Source organism: Polyodon spathula, chromosome 12 (assembly GCF_017654505.1).
Source record: "Polyodon spathula isolate WHYD16114869_AA chromosome 12, ASM1765450v1, whole genome shotgun sequence".
Taxonomy (NCBI): Eukaryota; Metazoa; Chordata; class Actinopteri; order Acipenseriformes; family Polyodontidae; genus Polyodon; species Polyodon spathula.
The window spans coordinates 39,525,022-39,538,925 of record NC_054545.1 but is presented as its reverse complement, the minus strand read 5'-3'; the positions used below and the strand labels follow the sequence as shown (position 1 = coordinate 39,538,925).

Here is a 13,904-nt window from a genome sequence, read left to right as displayed (position 1 = left end):
ACATTCAAATAAGCTGAAATGTTATCGCTCAAGTGACTGTTTGCTTGCTATCACCTTCGTAAAACGGGTGAGCGAGATGCAGGGTTTCTCATGAGAAACTGGTTAATTTTTACAGAGACCAGGACAAGGATTACGCTACATACCAATCCTGCATTTTGCTGAATACTATCTTGGTTCTAATGACTTAGGTTATGGATCCTCAAAACCCTGACTTTGGAACTAGAGTATTAAAGGTGGCTTCTGGGTCAACCCTTATAAATAGACATAGAGGTGAGTTTCTCCCTCAGTTTTTTTAGCCCTATCTACTTGTACTGTGGTTTCTAATGGTATTACGCAAGGTGGCCTTTGGCTTAGCCTTGTAACATTCTAGTTGGTCTGCAATATTGCCTTGCTACCATTCCTACCCATTAGATAATGATTACATTTCGTACTTAATAGGGTTGTGATAATAACCTAACGTTCTTTCACTTTCAGCCATTTTCTCTTGTGAGGAGTGCAGGGGAAAGGCAGTGCATTCCTTTGAAAAGGGGTAGGACTGACAGTGTTGCGAACCAAATGTATGTCAGAGGGAGACATTGCCCTGTGGTGTAGGGATATTAGGGCAATAGTTCAATCTGTTTTTGCTTCTCTGATGAGGTTTTAACCAATCACAGCCCAGAATTTCCAAGCACTGATTTATACACACAGTTGTAGTCAAAAGTTTACATACCCCAATGATAATTTTATAATTTCTCAAAAACAAAGAATTTTAGAGAAAGTCTTTTGCAGCAAAAGTTTTGCTTTTGTGGATGAGGAAAAAAAAATATATATATATATATATATATATATATATATATATATATATATATATATATATATATATATATATATATATATATATATATAGTGGTACTTGCTTCCTTACTAAAACATAGTGCTGTCATTTAAGGGCAAGCATGCAATATCCCCCAGCAGTTGCTGCCGACATTCTCTGTCTGTATTGTGATGACTTGACCATACAGTGAGACTGCACATTGTGCATCCACTAAATTGGTTGGAAGTGTAAGGTAAAGCTTTGCCATGTTATTCAGATGTGGAAATTGATTAGAAACAGTCCCAAAACTCAGTTTCCCAAGGGCATCTGGCATGCTTTAATAAAGTATATGCAGCATGTTCACTTTCATGTTGTTTGTCCCATCTAGGAATTAATTTGATTAGTACCGAGTGCATGCCCATTTCGGGTCTAAAATTCTAACTGTGTAAAAATTGAGTAGCAGGTTGTTTGAAGCGAGGTGGCTGTGCTAGATCACACCTGTTGTACTGATTTAACTTGAAGACAACCGACAGGAATACTTTTTGTCTACGCTGACTTTGAAGTTTGTTTTCAGAAAGCTGTTATTTGTTTTACATTATGTGTTAGCAGAATTAGGATACATAGTTTGCGATCACTTGCGTTGTGCAGTAGCTCGTTTAAATGAAGCTGTGGTTTCATGGGAACCACACGCCCTGTCATGGTTTGTACCATGGTTTTAAAACTTACAAAAGTTCAGTTATCTATAACTAAATACCTATCTGAATATTATCAAGGACATTTTTAATTTCAATATGTTTTGTACTCATTAAACTGAACTTGCGCATGCCAAAGACTACTGATAGCCTTTGTAGTCTTTTTAAACCCACTAAGAGCCTGAGTGGTACGCTTCTATTGGGGTGCTCAGTGAGCAATATAAGGTCCGGTAGCCATATTCTGTTCTATAGAATACTGCAGCAAGAAAGCCTACTTTTTGTACTCAATTCAACTATAATAAACTGCACAAATATATTGATTAACAAGCTTTCTCTCTCTCTCTCTCTCTCTCTCTCTCTCTCTCTCTCTCTCTCTCTCTCTCTCTCTCTCTCTCTCTCAGCCATGCGGCGGACGTGATGGAGACATCTGGCTGGAAGTCCATGGTGGTGTCTCACCCTCACCTGGTGGCAGAGGCTTACCGCTCCTTGGCGTCCGCACAGTGCCCCTTCCTTGGCCCTCCCCGCAAGCGCCTGAAGCAGTCCTAATGCCTGCCTACCACCCCCCACCCCATCAATCCTCTCCCTCCTCCTGCACCCCATCTACCAGATCTTCCTCACCAACCTGAACTCCCTTTCCGTGTGAGAACTGTTGTGAGTTGATGCTTGTGAATTTTATCAGAAACAAAAATGCAAGTCAGCACTGCCTGGAGCCATTGGCCGCTGCCCAGTGCAGGGCCTGTGCAAGGTGCCTTTGCAGCGTGGAGAAAGACTTCACTGAGTGCAGAAATCCACACAGAGACTTTTTAAAAAGCAGTGGCAGCTGATGGGAGAAGGGGACCGGACCTTGATTCTCATAGTGACCTACTGCTCCCGATAGCGTGTTTCCTTGTAGACGTCAGCTGTATGGAACGGCCTGCTATTTGTATTTTAAACTAGAGCGGCAGAGGATGAAGGTTAAGGATAAAGACTGTTTTTAACAAGGAGAAAAGTATAATGATAATAATAATAATAATAATACAAATTAACCAGAGGCTTTGAAGCAAAAACAAAAGCGTACTGCTGTTTTAAACTTTGCACTACTTTTTTCCTTTTTCTGAACTTGTCGCTTTTGTTGATAAACAAAAAATAAAATAAGCAAACGGCAAATGGATAGGCTATGATGCTGAAACAACGATTCCAAAATGTAACTCATTTTGTTTTTTAGTTTTGTTTCCTTTGAAAAGCAGATAAACTAAAGTGTAAGTTTCAAAATTGAAAAGCAACAATGAAAACAGCTCAGCCCAGACTTTAACTACATTTGTTCATTGTATTAATATAACAAACACACAAATAAGTCTGATGTTTTTTCCCCAGCAATTTGTACAGATTTTGAGCAAAACATGTTTTTTTATTTTTTACTTTTATCTCCATTTAAATTTAAAAAAAGGATTTTTTTTTTTTTATTTAAAGAAAAAAAGAATGAACACGTTTTATTGTTCAGGTTAGCCAAGCTATTTCTGTAAGAAAGAAAGAAAGAAAAAAAAAAGCTGTTTCTACATTTCTCAATCAACTTTAATATTATGTCTTTAAAGACAGATTTTTGTTTTCGGTTTGTTTTACTTATATAGATCATCATCATCTAAAGCCTTTTTCAATGAATGATGAAGGCCTCCCCAAGATTCTTCCATAAAAGCCTGTCTGCTGCGTCCCTCATCCACGCTGTGCAGCGGAGCATTTTAATTCGCCGAATTTCATATATATATATATATATATATATATATATATATATATATATATATATATATATATATATATATATATATATATATATATATATATATATACACACACACACACACACACACACAGTGGTTTGCAGAAGTATTCACCCCCCTGCAAATTTTTCCCATTTTGTTTCCACCTGAGCGTACTCCACGACACTTTCAAATTACTTTACATGTAGAATCTACACAGACTAAACCATATCGATAGTTAAAAAGTGCATATAAAATATAAATAAGATTTACAGAGAATAACAGATTAATCTCAGTTGCATAAGTATTCAACCCCTTTGCTACTGCAGCCCTAAATCAACTCATTGCAAATGATTTGTTTGAAAGGTCACAAAATTAGTGAAATGGTTTCAGCCTGTGTGTACTCAAAGTGGTTTAACTTGTAGATAATTTCCCTCAGGTACATAAAGATTTTCGAACTGCAACTCACATAGTGATCCAGCAAAGCAACCATGAAGACCAAGGAACTTTCAAAACAAGTCGGGGATAAAGTGGTAGAGAGGCACAGAGCAGGAGAAGGGTACAAGAAAATTTAAAAGGCGCTGATTATCCCTCTCAGCACAGTTAAGACCATCATCAAGTAGTGGAAGATGCATCATATCACCCAGACACTAATGTTTGTGAGTGGCCCAGTCAAAGTCCTGACTTGAATCCAATCGAAAATTTATGGTGAGACTTGAAGATTGCAGTCCATTGACGATCCCCAGCAAACTTATCAGAACTGGAGCAATGTTCCTGTGAAGAATGGGCAACAATTTCACCATTGTAGTGTGCAAAGCTAGTAGAGACCTATCCAAAAAAGCTCATAGCAATAATTGCTGCAAAAGGTGCTGCTATCAAGTACTGACTTAAGGGGCTGAATACTTATGCAGCCATTAAATTTCATTTTGTACATTTTCTTTGCAAGTTATGCAGACATTTAACCTCCCCATTTAACAACGTTCAGTTTAACCACTACAACTTTGGAAAAACTGCACACATTATTGTAATTCAACAAAATGTGACATTATTGGTAGGGCGTGAATACTGACAGAGAGAGAGATTTCTGTTCAAATGTGGAATACATTTAATAGTAACATTTTGTTTGTTTTTGAACATATAAATTTAAACTATTTTGTATTGTATTGCATTTGTGTCTTTTGTGCAATTTTTTTGTAAACAAATTAATCTGCTTCACACAGTGTCATGGAATAACTGCGGATGTGGAAGTTGTTTTTGTTTTATAAAGTCTTCACCTGGTGTGTGCATTTATTTTACCCATGTAAGTGACGATTATCCCTGTGATGGCATGTAGTGAAGGTAGGTATTTTACACTTACTCTTGTCTTGAGAACTGCTCACACAATCTTGAAGAATCTTGGTAGGGCAATCTTTGCAGAAGTTCTTACAGGTGTACTTTTTGGATATGTCCTGTCCTCTTGATTGGTTGAGTTAATGAAGGCTGTATCTTCAGATTGCATCAATGTTTAACCATATAATGCCCCTAAATGTAACCCTAAACATTGTTTATCTGATAACACTAGTAAGGTGTAGCTTTGGATAAGTCCGGTACCAGTGTTTGGAACATTGCAGTAAAAGCCAGTTTGTTACAAGATGATTATGGAAAATGTAGGTTACTAACACCTGCACAACTGAGTTCTTTTTATATTTTGGGACCCACTTACTCATTTTTTATGTTTTTTTGCAAGTAAAACCTTGGCAGGGTTATTAGTGGTGCAGGAGGACTCCACTTATAATGGTGTAAGTCAGCACTGTATGAAAGACGTGCTTTCTAAATAATGATTGCTAAGGTACAACAAAGTATGCCAGGTAAAAACAATAGCATACAGATAGAGTGAAAGTAAATTCTCAATAGTGGGTAACTTCAGAGGGAGAGTCATGCAAGGCCAGAGATATTGTGCAATTGTATTGTGAAATCTACACAACAAAAAATGTACAATTGAATTGCTATTGCGAAATTGTGCCACACACACTGGAAAATTGACAGATATTTTAAGTAATTTTAAAATGGTTTTGCATCACCTAGAATTTTAGGATTAATTAAAAAAAAAAAAAAAAAAAAAAGAATATGTGAACATAATTTAGATCTTTTATTTAACATCATGTAATCAAAGAAACTACAAAATGATATTGCAAAAGTCTACCGGAAGGCATAATAGTAGTACAGTATTTCATGTTAGACTTTGAAATGTCAAATGCATCAGTTTTTCATTAAGTATATGTAAAACTACAAAGCGGTATGCAATTAAATATCAACATAACATAATTCAGCAGGTTTCAGTCGACTTTAAGATGTAAAATTAGTTAATTCTATAGGGCCATAGCTGTGTATCAAGTGTCCAGACAGACCATGGGGCTTTCACTGCCAAGCAATTTATGATGTTTTGAAGCCTGAATTCCTGTGGTCTCTGTGTGTGTATATATACACCCTACCATGCAGGCCAGATTTGTGGAGTGCTTGGGATATTGTTGGCACATGCACACTTTGACCAGTCTTAGCCATAAAAGCCTGTAGCTCTTGTAAAGTTGCCATTGGCCTCTTGGTAGCCCCTCTGATCAGTCTGCTGCTTGCACGATCATCCACTTTGGAGGGATGACCTGATCTAGGCAGGGTCTTGGTGGTGCCATACACCTTCCACTTCTTAATAATCATCTTGACCGTGCTCCACAGGATATTTAAGGCCTTTGATATATATATATATATATATATATATATATATATATATATATATATATATATATATATATATATATATATACCACACACACACACACACACACCCATCCCCTGATCTGTGCCTTTCAACAACTTTGTCCCAGAGTTCTTTTGAAAGCGCATTAGTGCTCATGGTTGAGTCTTTGCTTTGAAATGCACTACCCAGCAGCTGGAACCTACAGGAACTGCTGAATTTATCCTGAAATCATGTGAATCACTACAATTTAACACAGGTGGAGGCCACTTAACTTGGTGTGTGATTTTGAAGGTGATTGGTTACACCTGAGCTAATTTAGGATTGCTATTACAAGGGGGGTGGACACTTATCCAACCAAGCTATTTCAGTTTTTATTTTAATTAATTTTCAAATTTCTAGAATATTTTTTTCACTTGGAAGTTGTGGGGTAGGATGTGTAGATAAATTTAAAAAATAAAATAAAAACTACAGACGATCCTTGACTTAGGACGCTTCAGCATTTACGACACTGCGAGACCTGAGGCATGCGTCGTGTGCGCATGCTCGTGTCCGAACTGCAGCACATGCCATGGTCGCCCTGACTCGTGTTTTTTTTTTTAGTACATGTAACTTTTTTTTTTTTTTTTTTTTAATGTATTTGCAGTTACCAGTGATTTGATAAGAGCAATTGACTCAAAACGAAACCTAAGCTGTAAACCCTGTCACATGATGAGGGGCTTAACTTCAGGCGATGGTATTTCCTATTTTAATGCATTTTAATTCCAGGCTATAAGGCAACAAAAGGTGAAAATTTTGAAAGGGCGGGTGTAGACTTATAGCTATATATATATATATATATATATATATATATATATATATATATATATATATATATATATATATATATATATATATATATATATGATCTATCTATCTCTGGGAACCACCTGGAGTATTGGCATCAGTGCACTACAGACCGGCTAGTCTCTCCAATTCATGCACAGTCCCCCTCCCTTTCGGGCTGTAATTACGTTTGTCACAGACCCGCGAGATGCTGCAGTACTGTCTCGAGGTGTCGGCTCCGATTCAAGAACAAGCTATTTGCACAGTACACCCTCTCCACTTGATGGAAGGGTTCTACTCCAAATACCTCCTGGTGCCCAGCAGGATGGTGGCCTCAGACCAATCCTCGACCTCAGACAGGTCAACCTGTATCTGAGTCGACGGCAGTTAAAAATGTTGACCATGCAACTGCTGTTGCAGTCAACAAGGCCATGTGACTGGTTCACCACAGTGGCCCTCAAGGACATGTATTTCCACTTCCCCCTAATACCAGGGCACAGGAGGTGCCTGCGGTTTGCTTTTCAAGGAACTGCGTACAAAGTTAGTGTACTGCCATTTGGCCTCTGGCTCCCCATGCTACCCTTACAGCATATCCTAGAAGTCAGTTTCTCCCTTGAATTTTTATCGCAGCTACTGGTTAATAGGGTTCCGAATAGTGACGCACAAGGTGGCCTCAGCTTACCCTTGTAGCAGTCTGGTCATTGTGCAATATTGGCCTTGCGGCAGCTTGGGTACACTCACTCATTCGGTAATGGTTACATTTCATACTTGATAGGGAATGTTGAACGTTATCATAACCTTGGTTCCCGGAAATGGATATGTAACCATTAATTTTCATGGTTGTCGTCTATGATTGCAGCATGCTTGAAGTAAAAATAATACTGGTAGCTGTGTCTGCAGACTTTTTGTTTCCTCTCGGGCAGGCATGACTGCGTCACATGGTAGCGGGCAGCTTTGGTATTTCTGTTTGGGTTTTGGGTTCTTTACAGGTAAATACCCATTTGGTAATGGTTACATTTCTTTTAGGCAACCAAGGTTATGATAATAACCCAACGTTATAATGGAGTGCACCAGTATAGCTGGTTTATTAATTAAAATGTGTTTAGGCAGGATAAATTCAGATGTGCTTAACAAAGGAAATGAATTGTTTGAAAATTCACCAGTATGATGCGCTGGAACTCAGCTGTGATATGATCGTTCTCTCAAAATATGTTGTGGGATCCTTTATGTGCACAGAGTAGAAAGAAGCCGATATCAAAATGCCTGCTGCACTAACAGCTTGTGTTTTGGTTCTACAGCTGTGGCCAAAAGGTTTGCATCTCCCTATGGAATTAACTCATTTTCCTTTATAAAATCAAATGAAACCTGCTGAAATAATGTTATATTAAAATATTTAATTGCATACCGCATTGTAGTTTTCCATATAATTAACAACAATTGAAACGTGACATTTGGAACATGAAATACTGTAAAACTATTATGGCTTCTGTTAGACTTTTGCAATGTAATCTTGGAGTTTATTTGATTACATGACAAAATATCTAAATTATGTTCATATAGTTTTTTTTTTTTTTTTCTCAATCATAAAATTCTAGGTTATGCAAAACTTTTGACCATAGCTCTATAAGCACTTGGAGATGACCCATCCTGGTGCTGACCAGGATAAGCCATGCTTACCTTCTCAGATCTAGTGCAGCGGTTCTCAAATTTCTTCTATCTGGACCCTCTTGGAGTAAATTTCAGGTGAATGGCTACCTATGCTATGGTTCTATCCTAGTAAACAGAAAGTTGATCATCAAAAAGTCTTGGGTTTGCTAACATAGCTACTGCAAATAGCTATGTAGTGTTTTGGTCATGTATTCAGATTCATCATTACACAATAATTCACACTTTTGTGAAATACTGGGTCTAGTTAATCAAGTATTACAAGCACAGTTATCCTGAGAGGTTAGAGAAAATTATGGGCAACCAATAGTGGGTACTTTAGGATTAGCAAAAACCTGCTGGCTTAACAATATCTATTTACATCTTTTAAGGAGGATGTCTCTTTATGATTCCCCAGATGAATGTGTTAGATTCATTGGTATTTCCCTGTAAAATGTTGTTATTACTTTATATTAAAAAAGCAGCATGTGGTAAAGGCCATTCCCTGCTAAGAAACAGCAAAGTTTTTTTCCCCTAAAGCTGAAAACTCACAATCAATAAGGTCTGCTTTTTTAATGAAGTAGAGTGCACAAAAGCGGAACTTGAACAAAATCATAGTAAACAGACACCAAGGTAGTGTATATTAGATTCAAAGTGATCCTGACTGAGGAGGGGGTAGGGTGGGGGTGCAGCTGTAAATGCTCTAAGCAGTCCTATTAATACTACGTCAAAGCACAAACATTTCAACCGCAGTGTTCCCAAGCTTGTAACATGCATTTGAGGACAGCACTATTTCAGTTTTATATGGGAAATGAGTTAGTAATGATAAAATGTTCTAATAACCTAGCTGGGAGAGTGTAGTTGCCCCCCACCCCCCCTTTAATGAATGCTTTAATGGTATAAAATTATCCAATTGAATTCTTTGCACTCAACGAGCAGGTCTGCATTGGAGATGCACTGGTCCATTTGTTACCTGCGAATCACAAAATGAAAACATTCCCTTTCCGTCTCATTAAACATGATGCACGGCCGAATGTGTGCCCGGCTGATTAAAATGCGAACCTCAGCTTTGCTTGGAATTGACGAACAGTCTTTAACTTGTTGGTTGAAATCCCTAAACAAATGGTGTTTGTGTTTTTTCCTTTGGTGTCTTCATATTGAGAGACCTAGGAAGCCTAGGAGAAGAAATGTAATTGTTAAGGGACAGAAGTCACACTTTTGGAGGGATAGTGGAAGGAGATCTGTGAAGTGCAGTATATGTAAAGTGAGTGTTAATCTACCTCTATGCCTGTACCTTTACAGTATATGTATGGTACAGATGAGTTTGTCATGTATATCTGGAACAGTAAGGACATACAGTGCCTATAGAAAGTCTACATCCCCTTGAACTTTTTTCACATTTTGTTGTGTCAGTGCCTCAGAGTTTTTCATACATTTTTAAATGAGGATTTTTGTTCCACTTATCTACACACCATACTCCACACTGTTATGGGGAAATAAGTTTTTATTAAGAAAGATTATATATTAAAAATACAAAAATGAAAGATCATAATTGGATAAGTCTCCACCCCCTTGAGTTAATACTTGGTGGAAGAACCTTTGGCAGCAATCACAATTGTGAGAGTGTTGGGATAGGTCTCTACCAACTTTGCACACCTAGATTTGGCAATATTTGACCATTCTTCTTACAAAACTGTTCAAGTTCTCAAGTTCCTTGGGGAGCATTGATGGACAACAATCTTCAAGTAATGCCACACATTTTTGATTGGATTTAGGTCGGAGCTCTGCCTGGGCCACTCAAGAACATTTACCTTTTTGTTCCTTAGCCACTCTAGTGTAGCTTTGGTTGTGTGCTTTGGGTCGTTGTCATGCTGAAAGGTGAACTTCTGTCCCAGTTTCAGCTTTCTTCCAGAGGGCAGCAGGTTTTCCTCAAGGAATTCTCTGTACTTTCCTCAATTCATTTTCCCTTCTATCCTGATAAGTGCCCCAGTCCCTGCTGATGCTAAATATCCCCATAACATGATGCTGCCACCAACATGCTTCACAGTAGGAATGGTGTTCTTTGGGTGATGCTCTGTGTTGGGTTTGCACCAAACATAACGCTTTGCATTTAGGCCACAAAGTTCCATTTTAGTTTTGTCAGACCACAAAACTTTTTGCCACATGGCTACAGAATCTCCTGAGTGTTTTTTTGCAAATGGGATTCAAGGTGGTTTTTCTTGAGTAATGGCTTCCTTCTTGCCACTCTACAATACAGGCCAGATTTGTGGAGTGCTTGGGATATTGTTGTCACATGCACACTTTGACCAGTATTGGCCATAAAAGCCTGTAGCTCTTGTAAAGTTGCCATTGGTCTCTTGGTAGCCTCTCTGATCAGTCTCTTCCTTGCTCGGTCATCCAGTTTGGAGGGACAGTCTGATTTAGGCAGGGTCTTCTACTGCCATACACCTTCCACTTCTTAATAATCATCTTGACCATGCTCCAAGGGATATTCAAGGCCTTTGATATTTTTTTATACCCTTCCCCTGATCTGTGCCTTTCAACAACTTTGTCCTGGAGTTCTTTTGAAAGCTCCTTGGTGCAATTGGTTACACCTGAACTAATTTAGGATTGCTATTACAAGGGGGGTGGACACTTATCCAACCAAGCTATTTCAGTTTTTATTTTCAATTAAATTTCTAGAATTATTTTTTTCACTTGGAAGTTGTGGGGTAGGATGTGTAGATAAATAAAAAAAAAAAAAAAAAAAAAAAAAACTACTACAGACGATCCTTGACTTAGGACGCTTCGGCATTTACGACACTGCGAGACCTGAGGCATGCGTCATGTGCGCATGCTCTTGTCCGAACTGCAGAACGTGCCATGGTCGTTTTTTTTTTTTAATGCATGTAACTGTTTTTTTTTTGTGTTTTAATGTATTTTCAGTTAACATTGATTGATAAGAGCAATTGACTCAAAACGAAACCTAAGCTGTAAACCCTGTCACATGATGAGGGGCTTAAATTCAGGCGATCGTATTTCCTGCTAGCAGTACCACATACATACACTGTATACATCACTGGGAAGCCCCTTGTCTGTACTTTTAAACAAGCCAGGTAGGTGTCTCAGTAATATACACATAACCATCGGGCTGAGTGTAAAAAGTTAAATAGGTGTAAACTTTCTATAGGCACTGTAGTTATTGTCGAAGTCTGTTGCTATGTGGAATCTGGCCATGTGTCATTTGTCCTGAGAACCACTTATCCAATTGCGAACTTGGAAACAAAAAAAAGCAATGTGTAAAATAATTTGCAATCTCATAGCAGTGCAATTCTTGGCTCCAATAGGAGGCAATACTATTATTGCATTGACATAACATCAGAAGGTGGGATATACTCACTTCAGTCTGAATCGTGAAAAATAACAAACAAAACCTGGTAAATCTGATTGTGATGGATTAGGTGGCATCACAAGCATCAGGACATTATTTGAGCAGTATTGTTTATAAGGTAGAAATAACAAATAAATTTAGTTATGGGGAAATGAAAGTGATGTTAAGGAAAACAAAATGTAACTTACCTGTTGTGGGTGATTGATGGGTAGAGTGCAGATGGTTGGGCAGATTTGGTTATCCAAAGGAAAAAACAGGGTTATGTGGTTTGCTGCACTGAAGGCAGACGATGTTTCAAAGGGGAGGTGAACATCTCCTAAGAAACGTGCTGCCAAGTTTTTAAAAACTTAAACGTAAAAGAGAAACAAGTAAAATAATAATTCTATAAACCGTGGATTGGCTTTTCAAATAGTGAACTATTTTAACAAAGATGAATGTAAATGGTATTTTAGATTAAGTGAAATGCTGGAATTGATTGAATGTAATTGTTTGGAAGCAGCGTGCATGATGCAGGGTTAAATATACCTGCGTTTGGGTTCCTGGGGCAGGAAGTGGGAGCTGGGCGATGCAATGTTGGTAAGGGCGAGCAAGGCAACAAGGACACAGTCTTATGGGAAAACAGCCTAAGGGGCAGTCCATTGCTTATGTGGAAAGCAGGGGGAGTGGCGGGGGGGGGGGTTGGAGAAAAGGGAAAAGCAAGACTATTGAATATGGAGTTTAATGGCGATTTGCAGGATTAATTTAATAAAAATTGAGTTTTTAATAATTATTATAATGTACAAATTCATAACGTTATATAATATTGCATTGCAGCTACAGGGGGGAATTCAAATAAGTTATGTGTATGGTGCACTGTTATTAAAGATTGGTAGGGTCCAAGGGAGGAGTTATCTGGTGAATAGGTTTAAAAAGAGGACTGGGGGAGCAGTTATTGTTGGCGGGGTGAAAGGTTTGTTCAGACCTTTGGTGGGGCCCTGATATATTATGTTATATGGAAATAATACTCTTGCTAGTAGGATTTATTTTTGTTGTTTTTGTGGGAAATGCTGTAGTTGCTTTTCATACTTCTATCATTGGAACACTTGTGGAACAAATGAAGAAAAGCTTTTTGCTATTGCATACTTGTGTGCTTTCTCCCTATACACAGACCACACGGGATACCCTACACCAATATTAAATGAAATATTTAACTTTGCCTAATTTTACCCTCTTCAATCAAACAAATATATAATTTTTGTTGTCACTGTATGGTATATGTTCTTTCTACTAAACGTCTTTGACAGACATATGCTGTTGTATCTGGTTAGCATGCCGAGGGGCTTTTGCAGGGGTTTCAACTTTTACACTTTGTTCTTTTTAGTAACAATAAATGGAGCCAAATGTCCCTTTTAATGTCCTTACTGGTTAAAAATGCCATATTTATTTTACAGTCACCGTGAAATTAAATGTTAAACCTACCCCAAAGGCACAAAGAACATTTTTTATATCAGTGTATATTTACACCATCCAACCATATTAAAGGCTTTACAGAGCAAGCAAGAAATTAGTACGTGTTGACTCAGTCGATAAACATGGCTTTTAAAATAAGCCGTTTGAAGCCAATAGCCTGCACTGCTTTTGTTTTAGCATTAGTATTTCAAACCCAGATTAGACACAGGCGTGTACCTAATAGTAAACCTGTTCTGAAAAGCTGATGTACTGTTAGTGTGGGATTCTGGACAAATGTGACTCATAAAAGTCAAACCATAATCCTGAATGCACAGCTGCACCAAGACCACTCCAGTGAGCAAAAACTGGGACAGGCCATGCTAGGATTATTGTTGGGGGGTCGTGACCATTCTTCAATGATTAGCTCCTTGAATTCCTGAAGGGAGGTTGTATTGGGGTTAGACATCTGCAGTAAAGTCTGTTCACCAGAATGGGCGAGGGGGGTATCTACAGCATTGGCCAAAAGTTATTCATCACCCCATAGAATTAACACATTTAGCTTCATAAAGTAGAATAAAACCTGCTGAATAATGTTATGTTAACACATTGAATTACATCCTGCTTTTGTAGTTTTCCCACATACTAAATGAAAGACTGACAACAATGGAAAAATGTGACATTTTGAAATCTA

General features: G+C 38.0%; 1 protein-coding gene across 1 annotated transcript in view; it reads left to right on the top strand.

The window, feature by feature from the left end:
• The window catches only part of LOC121324138 (speckle-type POZ protein), a 143,534-nt gene extending 140,984 nt beyond the window's left edge, over window positions 1–2,550 (top strand). Inside the window, exon 11 of the mRNA XM_041265653.1 lies at window positions 1,887–2,550. Coding sequence (XP_041121587.1) covers window positions 1,887–2,031 — 145 coding nt within the window. The 3' untranslated portion in view covers window positions 2,032–2,550. The remainder of the gene's footprint in view (window positions 1–1,886) is intronic.
• The last annotated feature ends 11,354 nt before the right edge of the window (window positions 2,551–13,904 follow it).